This window comes from Nomascus leucogenys, chromosome 4 (assembly GCF_006542625.1).
Source record: "Nomascus leucogenys isolate Asia chromosome 4, Asia_NLE_v1, whole genome shotgun sequence".
Taxonomy (NCBI): domain Eukaryota; kingdom Metazoa; phylum Chordata; class Mammalia; order Primates; family Hylobatidae; genus Nomascus; species Nomascus leucogenys.
Window position 1 is genome coordinate 119,292,680 of NC_044384.1, and position 12,103 is coordinate 119,304,782.

The 12,103-nt window shown below is 42.9% G+C and overlaps 1 protein-coding gene across 1 annotated transcript in view; it reads right to left on the reverse strand.

The window, feature by feature from the left end:
* GPD1L (glycerol-3-phosphate dehydrogenase 1 like) overlaps window positions 1-12,103 on the reverse strand; it is a 64,014-nt gene that overhangs the window by 22,345 nt on the left and 29,566 nt on the right. Inside the window, exons 3-5 of the mRNA XM_012499244.2 lie at window positions 9,755-9,895; window positions 8,119-8,257; window positions 408-520 (exon numbers count right to left, since the gene is read on the reverse strand). Of these exons, the coding sequence (XP_012354698.2) occupies window positions 408-520; window positions 8,119-8,257; window positions 9,755-9,895 (393 nt within the window). The remainder of the gene's footprint in view (window positions 1-407; window positions 521-8,118; window positions 8,258-9,754; window positions 9,896-12,103) is intronic.

Here is a 12,103-nt window from a genome sequence, read left to right on the forward strand (position 1 = left end):
AACCAGCCAAACTAGTAGAGTAGCATAATTCAGAGGGAACAAGATCCTTTTCCTGCTCAGGATAAAGTGTGGGAGAAAAACATGAATGAATAGAATCATTTGCTCCTGGGTGAAACCCTACCATCAAGGAACTCCCATGCTTTCCAAATATCAATGCTGCCAACTTCCCAAAGACCAAAACATCACAATTCCCCCATATTTACAAGTTAAAGCAAGCCACGAGTAAGAGAGGAACTGAACCACCCAGGAAAGGCTGCAGCAAAACAGGAAGTTATAAACAAGGCTCTCAATTCACTATTCTTCGCTGATGTGGGTGCACAGAACACAGAGCCCATTCTTGAGGATTAGACTCAATGATGCTAACATTTGCCTTGCTTGATGAACTCCTAGCCTGAGGCTGACTTTACCTTAAGCGCACCACAGAGTTCAACAGTGTCTGCATCATCAACCACGGTAATTCGAAAATTTGGAGTCTGCAGAAGTTCTTTGAAGAGAAGGCCATTCTCCATTACTTTGCTGCCTGTTGAAAAGTTAGACAAACAGGATATTAATAACAGCCTCTAATCTTAATTTTCACACCTAATACACCTTAAAATAACTTTCTACTTACTATAAAAGTAACATATGTTCATGATAGGATATTTAGAAAATACATAGGAGCAGAAATAGAGTAAAAATATCCCATTTCCAATAGAGGTGATCATTTACAATTTGACATACATTTTTAACTGACCGAATGTGAATCTAAAGTTTTTCTTGGCCAAACACGATGACTCACACCTGTAATCCCAGCACTTTGGGAGGCTGAGAAGGGTGAATCGCTTGAGGTCAGAAGTTTGAGACCAGCCTGGCCAACATGACGAAACCCCGTCTCTACTAAAAATACAAAAATTAGCTGAGCGTGGTGGCACATGCCTATAATCCCAGCTACTTGGGAGGCTGAGGCAGGAGAATCTCTTGAACCTAGAGGTGGAGGTTGCAGTGAGCTGAGACTGTGCCACTGCACTACAGCCTGGATGACACAGTGAGACTCTGTCCTAAAAAAAAAAAGTTTTTCTCAAAATTGGGAACATAACATATATGTGGTTTTATCATCTGCTGTCTCTGAATTTGAGAAGATGGAAATGCTGTCAGAGTACTTGTTTTTGCTACCACTATATTCCCCTCCTTTGGGACAGTGCCTGGGATGTGATGACGTTTGCTGGTTTTCACATATTTATTATAGTTACTTTTTTTGTTTTGGAAACCTTTGATTAAAATACAAAAACAAACAAAAATAAAGTCATACACACAAAGCCTGATGTGAAATCTGCTGTGGTTAGTGGGGTTCAGGGTGAGGCTAACCAAATCCATCCTACCCAGCTCTACAGAGACTGAAAATCAGGATCATAAGGTTTACCAGCCAAGTCTTGGCTCCCAAATCAGTGTCACCACATAAAGATAGCAGAAGGCACATTGAATACTACAGCACTTGGGCTCTGCCTGCCTCAAGGTGGGAGACCAGCTGTTCCCAAGCCTGTATGCACAGAACAATCATCTGGGGATGTTTACAAATACCAAAGCCCATGCCTCATCTCAGACCAATTAAATTACAATCTCTGGAGTGGAGCAGGCATCAATCGTTTATGAAACTCCCTAGGTTGATTCCAATGGGCAGACAAGTGTGAAAACCTCTGAAATAACCTCATTCAGCTTCTGCTTCATCGGTAATAATACCGCGGTACAGCTAACTCAGAATAATATGTGAAAACAGTCTTTCACTGGTAAGAAGCATTCAAATATCCCATGTAATAATTATGGAGTCAGCTGACATTTGCATGCTTATTATTATGATTTTCTCCATGTACAGACAGGGAAACAGAGGCCCAGAGAGGTTTGCCGACTTGCCCATCGTCAAACACCTGGTACAAGGAGAGCCCAAATTCTAACCCATATACTGCTCTGGCCGCCAAGGCCCATGCTCTGAGTCTCTATCCTATGCCACCTCTTGGAGATGGGAAGACAGAGGATAAAACAAGCAAAAACCAAACATACATCAGAATTAGAGCTATACATTTCCAAAGCACAAAAAAGCATGATTGTCAGCCAGTGCGGTGGCTCACACCTATAATCCCAGCACTTTGGGAGGCTGAGGCAGGCAGATCATGAGGTCAAGAGATTGAAGCCATCCTGGCTAACATGGTGAAACCCCGTGTCTACTAAAAATACGAAAAATTAGCTGGGTGTGGTGGCACGCACCTGTGGTCCCAGCTACTCAGGAGGTTGAGGCAGGAGCATTGCTTGAACCCAGGAAGTGGAGGCTGCAGTGAGCTGAGACCACACCACTGCACTCCAGCCTGGGCGGCAGAGCGAGACTCTGTCTCAAAAAAAAAAAGAAAAAAGAAAAAAGCATGATTGTCAACAACTAAAACTACACCAAGAAGTGACACAATGTCAAAATAATCCAGGCCATCTGAGGGTTGAGAGAGGGTGGGGAGTGGATGAAATGAGACTGGCCAGGAGTTAATCATTTCTAAAGATGGGTGACAGGCATGTAAGGTTCATGATACTGCTCTACTTTTGTTTTCTGAAGAGTTTCATAATAAAACACAATATCTACACCCAACACTTAGAAACACAGTCTACTCTGTAGCATTACTGTTCTTCATTTAGCTGAGTTCCCCTTTTCCAAATGCTAGAACTATGTCATTTTTGTGCAAACTGTTCTCTTCCTTTTTAAACAGTCCACCAGGCTATCTAGGTGACTCTGTGCAACACTGTTGCATCATCTGGGTTGGGTAAATCAGCCCCTGGCCCCCACATCATATTACAGCCTCACCGTGTCTCTCCTCCCACTGCTCAGTGCCTCCAACAGGAAGGATGCTCCTGAACATTGCAGACCAGCCCCTCCCTCGAGTCACTTTAATCCAGCCATCTGCAGCTGGAAGCTTGGGTTGCTGGTGAACAAACTGAGGAATGGGCGGGGGAAGGCACACTCTTGGCTTGCCATAGATACAAGGTAGGGTCTGTGGGTTCCTTTGTGGCTGCAAATAACACAATGTCCATCCAAGAGGTGGGCTTGATTTACAGCAATCTCATATTTTCTCAAAGGTACCTTTTAAATTTATTACCTTAAATCATGGATAATAGGTACTATATTTATTTATGAGACAGAGTCTTGCTGTGTTGCCCAGGCTAGAGTGCAATGGGACTATCTTGGCTCACCGCAACCTCCACCTCCCAGGCTCAAACAATTCTCCCGCCTCAGCCTCCTGAGTAGCTGGAACTACAGGCATGCGCCACCATGCTCAGCCAAGTTTTGTATTTTTAGTAGAGTTGGGGTTTCGCCATGTTGGCCAGGCTGGTCTCAAACTCCTGACCTCAAGCAATCCACCTGCCTTGGCCTTCCCAAGTGCTGGGATTACAGGCATGAGCCACTGCACCCGGACCACTAATTTTATTATTAATATAATACCAGTCATAAGCTAGCGTGGTGGCTCATGCCTGTAATCCCAGCACTTTGGGAGGCTGAGGTAGGTGGATTGCTTGAGGTCAGGAGTTCGAGACCAGCCTGGTCAGCATGGTGAAATCCCGTCTCTACAAAAAATACAAAAATTAGCCTGGCGTGGTGGGGTGTGTGTGTGTGTGTGTGTGTGTTCCCAGCTACTCAGGAGGCTGAGGCATTAGAATCATTTGAGCCCAGGGGGCGGGGGTTGCAGTGAGCTGAGATCACGCCACTGCACTCCAGCCTGGGCAACGGCGTGAGACTCCATCTCAAAAACAACAACAATAACAACAACAACAACAAACCCCAGTCATAAACAGTGACATGGCAAGCAGGGACTCAGGGCATCTGTACAGAACAGATAATGCCGGACAGCCATGTGGGAAGGCTGCCCAAAACTCAATGTAAACCAAAGACAGGAAAATCCCCTTTCTCTGCCACACCAAGTTTTAGAGGCAATTAACCTATTTAATAAAACTCCTTCAAAATCCTTATTTTAGTTTGTGATTCCATATGTGTTTGTGTGCTTACAAGTTCCATAACGAGCTTATGTATTCTAGACATTTGGCACCATGCCTGATACATAAGAGGGTTTGAAAAATATTTGTGGAATGACTGGATTAAAAGCCTTAGAGTCTGTGGTATGCCCCAAGAACGAAAGGAGACCTCACCACAAGAGGGCACTGTAGTTCACCACGACAGGATTTTGAAGACTGAAGCTGCCCTATCTTTTCCCTCCACAGAAGACTCAAGTGGGCCACGATTCCTGAACCTACCATAATTTAAAATACTCCCTATGCATCAACAAAGGATGTCTGGATAACCACACTGCAATGATCAAATACAGAAAATGTAATGTTTACATAATATTATTATCTAACATATAATCCACATTCAAATCTCACCAATCACCTCTGCATTGTCTTCCAAAGCAACTCTCCCTGCCCAATCCAGGACCCCACACTGCACTTAGTGCTCATGTCTCCTTTTTTATTTTTAGAGACAAAGTCTTGCTCTGTCACCCAGGCTGGAGTGCCATGGTGCGATCACTGCTCATTGCAGCCTCCACCTCCCACGCTGAAGCAATCCTCTCATCTCAGCCTCTCGAGTAGCTGGGAAGATAGGCGTCCACCACCACACCCGGCTAATTTTTGTATTTTTAGTAAAGATGAGGTTTCATCTGTCATGTTGGCAAAGCTGGTCTCAAACTCCTGACTTCAGGTGATCCGCCTGCCTTGGCCTCCCAAAGTGCTGGCATTACAGGTATGCATCACCACACCTGGCTAATTTTTGTTATTTTTTGTAGAGATGGGATCTCATTGTTGCCCAGGCTGGTCTCAAACTCCTAGGCCCAAGTGATCTCCCACCTTGGCCTCCCAAAGTGCTAAGATAATAGGTGTGAGTCACCACGCCTGGCATGGTAATATATCTTCAGTCTTCTTTATTCTGGGACACTCCTTTAGCCTTTCATTGTCTTTCATGACACTGACTTTTCTGAAGAGTCAAAGATGTCATAGGACTGTTGTTTTGTAACATATCTCTTACTTTGGGCTTGTCTGATATTTTCTTATGATTAAATTCAGGTTATAGGCTGGGCACAGTGGCTCGCATCTGTAATCCCGGTACATCAGCAGGCTGAGGCAGGAGGATCCCGTAAGGCCAAGAATTCCAACAAGACTCTACTTCTAAAAATTAATTAATTCAGGTTATATAAAACAATTTTTAAACATCACTTTCATATTCTGTCTTACTTTCAATGTTTTACTGAATTTTTTTTTTTTTTAAGAGACAGGGTATTGCTGTCACCCAGGCTGGAGCGCAATGGCGTGATCATAGCCACTGCAGTGACTACAGCCTTGCTCAAACTCCTAGCCTCAGGGTGATCCTCCCACAGCAGTCTCCTGAGTAGCTGGGACTACAGGTATGTACTACCATAACAGGCTAATTAAAAAATTTTTTTCTTCTTTTTTGGAAACTCCCAGCTACAGTTCCTAGGGTGATTTCAAACTCTTGGCCTCAGAAGATCCTCGGCTTTAGCCTCATGAGAGCTACTCCACCCAGAAATGCTTTACTTAATTTAATTCAGGTCATCAGTGCTTATCACAGTCCACCCCACAGAGAAGGCATAGAAGCACCGGGTAAAGAAATGCCAGAGGGAAAGAAATGTAACTTGTGTGCTTTTATCTGTTTTTTTTTTAAACCAAAAAAGCCTAATGCACCTAACTAGAAACTTTCCTACAACAAACAGGGCTGGAGTCCTAGCCAGGATTGGATCAAGGATTGGGATTGCAGATTAAGATTTAGTCTTCCGAAATGAACTGGGAAAGGATTATTGGCAAATAGGATTGAGTTGGAACAAACTAGTTAATCTTTTTGGGAAAATATAAGTAATTACATAACAATTTCACAGGCTATATTAAAACTGCAGATAAATAAAAGAATTTACTGTAAAAGAATAAGACATATTCATATATGTATATACTAGTATACGTATATGAATAAATTTTTTCCAGAAGAATATTTAGAAACTGCTAGTAGTAAAAGCCATTAAAAAAGAATGAAATCAGCCGGGTGCGGTAGCTCACGTCTGTAATCCCAGCACTTTGGGAGGCCAAGGCAGGTGGATCATGAGGTCAGGAGATCAAGACCAGCCTGGCCAACATGGTGAAACCCCGTCTCTGCTAAAAATACAAAAATTAGCTGGGCGTGGTGGCACGTGCCTATAATTCCAGCTACTAGGGAGGCTGAGGCAGGAGAATTGCTTGAACCAGGGAGTCGGAGGTTGCAGTGAGCCAAGATCACACCACTGCGCTCAAGCCTGGCGACAGGGTGAGACTTCATCTCAAAAAAAAAAAAAAAAAAAAAAAAGAACGAAATCATGTCCTTTGCAACATGGATGCAGCTGGAAGCCATTATCCTAAGTGAGTTAACATAGGAACAGAAAACCAAATACTGCATGTTCTCACTCATAAGTGAGAGCTAAACATTGGGTACTCATGAACATAAAGATGGCAACAACAGATACTGGGGACTACTAGAGAGGAGAGAAGGGAGGGAAGGATTGAAAAACTACCTATTGGGTACTATGCTCACTACCTGGGTGACAGGATTAGTCATAACCCAGACCTCAGCATCACGCAATACACCCATGTAACAAACCTGCACATATACCCCCTGAATCTAAAATAAAAGTTGAAATTATAAAAAACAAAAAAGAAACTGCTAACAGTGATTCCCTCTGGGAAGAGGGAAATGGGTGGGAAATTACAACCTTAGTTTTACTTTTCCATCTTCTCATGGTGCTTGAATTTTTTTTTAAACCTGTGGCTGTATCACTTTTGTAAATGACAACATGGGCAGGTGGTATCATAGGCTATTCTTTTCTTCTTTATATTATTTGTGATACTTCTCTCCAAAAAATACTATTTTTCAAAAAAAAGTTTTGTGTCCAAATATATGGAATTGTTGATGGAATGCTCTGCATTTATGAGGATGTATAGTATGTTAACAGACTCTGAAAGGTTTTTGTTACATATTCAGTGAATAAAGCAATTATTAAATAGTATATGATTCACTACAAACATAATAGTTCATACAAATAGAAAAAAAGGATATATAACAAAATTACCAAAATTTTAAAATGGCTTTCTTTTGATTATCTCTATCTTCCATAATAATCATGTAAAATACCTCCATAATTAAAAATAAAAATTAAGGTAGAAAATTCCAAAAAAAACAACAAACCCTAAAAAGCCCTACGTATAGGCAGGTATAAGAATCTGGAGCTACATTTTCCTGTGCATTCATCTCACGCAAGAGAGCCTGACATCTCTCAGAGCTTCCTTTTACAAAGCTGCCAAGGAGAAATGATTCACATTGCTTGCAGGTTTGACAAGGGTGAAAGTAAGTTCTGCAGGGGTAGATAAACTTTTGCAAAGCATCTGAAAATACAATAATATTACTCTTGCAACAAAGCATCCTTTAATGTGGTACACGGACACTTGAGAATTCTCAAAGCCCCTTTTAAAAGAAATGAAAATTTTCATAACATCAATGTGAGAATAATGTATCTAATGTATAATGTGTAAGAGTAGAAAAGGCTTACTATTTCAGGAAACAGAAGACTCAAATTTGTTCCTGGCTTCTGCATTAGTGTGTGATCTTGGGGCAGGTAATTTATTCTCTGAGTCTTATTATTCACCTGAAAATAGGGGTCATTCAACCAATTTTTAGATCTCATTGGAAGCAATGAGGATCCAGATACTAGCATCTGTAAGAAAAGAGAATGTGGGTTTCTGAGGCCAGAGGACCCCTACCATGGATGTAGCCACCTGTTCCTTGGTACAAGCAACCTTGCACTTTTGTGTTTAACCTCAATAATTCATTATTGGATCACAGCAAGTCAGAATGGTCTTCTTGGCCATATTCATTGATATTCATTCTGGAGGTTGTTGAAACACTTCAATTCCACAATATAGCCTGCTTACGTAAAACTCTCGCCCCACTGAATGCCCACTAAGGAATGTTAAGAGGGACAGGGAAGAGTCTATTACAGAAAATATCAGAAATGGAATATGTACATGTTCAAACATCAAATGTCCAGACTCCTGGGGTCCCTCCCAGGCAGTGCTTACCGATGGTGGTCTCACAGAACTTCTCTGCAGCCACCTCATTGGCAATGTTGGCTCCCATCAGCACACTGATGTCAATACCCATCTTCTCGCGGATGATGTCAGAAATGAGTTTCAGCCCCTCAGGGCCCTCGTCTATGCCCTACAAGGATGCCAAGAAGTTAGGAGAAAACAAACCGCGAAATCAAAGAGGCATGGGATAGTAGATGTCCCATGGCTACATAACTTGAAAAATGTCTCCTACTTACAAGAGTAAAAGCATCTATACTGCCTATGTACAGCTTAAAGAAGAATCAAATGAAGAAAATAAACATGTACTCATCACTCATGTTAATAAATAGAACGTGACTGACACCACTGAAGTCCCGTGTGTCTCCTCTCAAGTTCATCCTCCTTCTACCCCTGCTCCCCAGGGTGAACCACTGTCCTGAATGCTGTATGCATTGCTCCCTTGCTTTTGATTATTTTACCACATCAGATGGTCCCTAGACAATGTTATATGTCATTATCCCTGGTGTTTCAAGTCTATAAAGAGAATTGTGCCATTCACCTGTGACGTGCTGTCTTGAACTACAATATCGTTTTAGAGATTCACTCATGTGGCTGCATCAAACTTCTGGTTCATTTCTGTTCACTTACTGCACAGTATTCTAAAATGAATAGTTCACATTTCATCTGTCTACTCTCTTGCTGATGACATTTGGGTTACTCTGGTTTGCCTTCATGAACATTCATCTGTAAATGCTCTGGCACAGCCTCTCTAGGGAGTTCTTAATCTTTCCAACGACATGGGGCTTACCCCTGGCAATCTGGTGAAGCTTATGGACTCATTCTCAGAATTTCATACGCATAAAACAAAACACCTAAAATAACCCAAGAATCCAATTATGTTGAAATTTGTTTAAAAAACAAATTTATGATAAAGTAATATATGCCCTGTTTTATTAATGCAATTAGAAAAAGATGTCATGGCAGGTCTAACAATTACCACAATTTCCAAGTAGTGACGAGTATAAATGATACCTTGAGATATCAGAAAAAGGTGTAAACTGAAATGAAAGCCCTGTGACTCCTATTGACAACAAGGTCTCAGATCCTGCTAATACTACTATTACTGAAACTTTGGCTGTGAGCTGCATTCATAAATGAAGAGAATGCTTACTTCACTTACAGGTTAAAATGAGTTAGAATGCAAGGATTTTTTTCCTCCACATTTAAAGGCATGAACTTCCTGCATTCAACCTGTGGACCTTCAGAGGTGGTTCGTGGAGTTCTGGTTAAAAACACATGCTTTAGGGTATATATCCAGGAATGGGCACTAATGGTTCTTAATTTCCCAGCTAATTCAAACCGCTGGTGGTTTCCAGATGGCAGGCTGAGCCCCCAGAGTGGACTGGAAGGGGTGGCACAGCTCTTCACATCACTGCTGCTGCTAGTCTGCTCCAACAGAAAGCAGCCCACTCTCAATCTGAGCTAAACTAGTCTTATATTTTTTATGACTTTTGGGCATCTTTAAAAACACAAATGAAAAACTGCCACAACTTCCCCTTCAGCTCCAAATCTCAAGCAGATGAAAGTGTGAGGAAATGAAATTTCCGATAACCAATGTCTAGCCCTGGGCAGCATGCACTCGAGTTACCTTGATGAGGGTGATTCCCAGGGCTTTCTTGGGCACTCTCCCAGTGATCTCATCACAGATTCTGTGAATGAACTGGTGGGGAATGACAAACACCAGCAGGTCTGCATCCTGCACAGCCTCACTGAGATTTGAGATGGCAACCTGCAACCAAAAGGCAGAGAAGATCGTTTCTCCTCTTATATCAAACCTTGCCTGTCCACATGGTTTCACTTACTGACCATTTATCAGATGCCTACTATGTGCAGAGCATTGCACAGATAGACAAGGAAGGCAAGTGTGTTTGCTTTGCCTTCCTTATTCCTTATGGGGGTCTGAAGCAGAGGGTTTGCCTCTGTCACCAGCTGGGCAGGTGAGTTATCCTCTCCACTCCTCAACTGCCTTATCTGCAAAAGGCACCACTAATAACACTATGTGGGTTGCTCTCTGTTGCTCTCCCACCTCACCAGCCCCCCATCCATTTTCCGCTCTTCTCTGCCCCATTCTGTTCCCAGGAGGCTGCTTTCTCTAAACTATTTCCCCAGGCTCCCTTGTTCTCTGGCTTCCAGTGGGCTTCGGCCAATGGGAGACACTGTCAGGAGATCAAAGGATGGGAGGAGAGACAGGTCAAGGGTATTTATCAGCCTCCTCGGGCCACTTCTGCCTAGGCTCACAGTGGTTCTGGCTTGGCTTCATTCCACAGCTGCAGCTGCTGCCAGGCAGCCCCTTTCTAAGGCCATGTCTCTAAGCCCTCTTCAGGCTGGTGACATGTTCTTTCCCTGACCCTTTCAGGAGTGGTAATGGCTTCCAGCTGTTGCTAATCTCTGAGCACTTCATCAACCCCTGTTGATTCCCTCGACCCCATGGCCCCTCTGTAAATGATCCCACACTAAACTCTCCTTTGAGAGTGCTGCTGTGAGGACTAAATGATATAGAAAACTGCCTGGGACTTGATATACACTCAACACATGTCAGCTATTATGATGATTTCTTTCCTTAAGGGTGAAGATTAGTTTAACACGGCAGAAGTGAGGGCATGCAGTGCGGACTCCAGGGCACATGGTCTCTGGCAAAGGCTTCTTGCTGCGCCTAGTATCTGTTCTTCCTTATTCCTCAGCATTAGAACTCCTAGTTTCAAGCTGGGCTCCTGCATGCTGGCAAAGAAGGCTATGTTTCCCCGTGCTCCTTGCAGCTAGGTGTACCATGTGACTGAGTTCTGATCAAGGGAGCATCAATGGAAATGCTGCCTGTGACTTCTAGAAGATGTCCTGGAAGGTCCTTCTCCTTCCTTTTGCCAGTGGGAATGTGAAGGCATGGCTGAAATTCAGACAGTCATCTTAGAGCAGAAGGAGGACAGCACATGCCAAGATGGCAGAACAGTGGAATCAAATAAGTCTCTGCCACCATGAGGCTACACCAACCAAAAATGTCTTTACATGGGAGAAAAATGCACCAGCATTTACCTTGCTTAGGCCACTGTTATTTTAGGTTTTCTGTCATATGTATTTAAACCTAACTATAACTGATTTAGTCCCCATTAAGCATTCCTGGTTCCCAAAATGAAAGGCCTTGAATGAAGATTCTTCTCTGAGGAAATTGTGTCTGTCACAGGAACATCATTCAGAGTGGGCCAGCCTCTGAGGAAACCTAGTTTGGGGGTTGTGATGGAGATTGCCAACTCCCAGCCAAAATTCCTTCTCCCCTTTCTCTATAATCACAGACCTGTAAGCTGGTCACTAGTCGTCTAGCCAGGGACTGCATTTCCCAGCAGTCCTTGCAGCTACACATGGCCATGGACCAAGTTCTCATTGCTAGATGTGAGAGGGAGAAGTGGTTTCCACTGACAGCCCAGAGCCCTCAAGACAGTGGGTTGCCTCCTCCACACTTTCTCTTCCCCCTTCCTGTGAGCTGAAAACCTTGGTAACTTAGCCTTGATCACAGTGAGGGTTACAAGGCTTAGGAGATGGTACAGGGGAAAAAAAAACAAAAAACATAGGACCAAGAATAATAGTGTAAAGCAAACCACTGGAGTATTTCTATGTGAGAGGAAGACAAGTCTGTTGTTCTTTGTCACAATATTATGTCTTTTGCAGTATCTTAGCCTATTACCTTGACTAATGCCTGTGCTAAGAGTTACTCCCTCACACAAAGGATTCCCCAAAGAAAATGTATCTGAAGTTTAATTCCCTTATCCCTTCAGGAGGTGTGGAGGACTTCCATAATTTATTGCCTAGCCTCCATTTCCCTTCTTTCTAGAAGAAGTTTCCTTAAACTTCCTTTCAAAAGCTACCACTTCCCAATTTTAACCATGCCATTTGGGTGGAATTGGCCCCTACCCCATTCCAGGGGTGGTTCTTAACTTGTTCAAGCTAA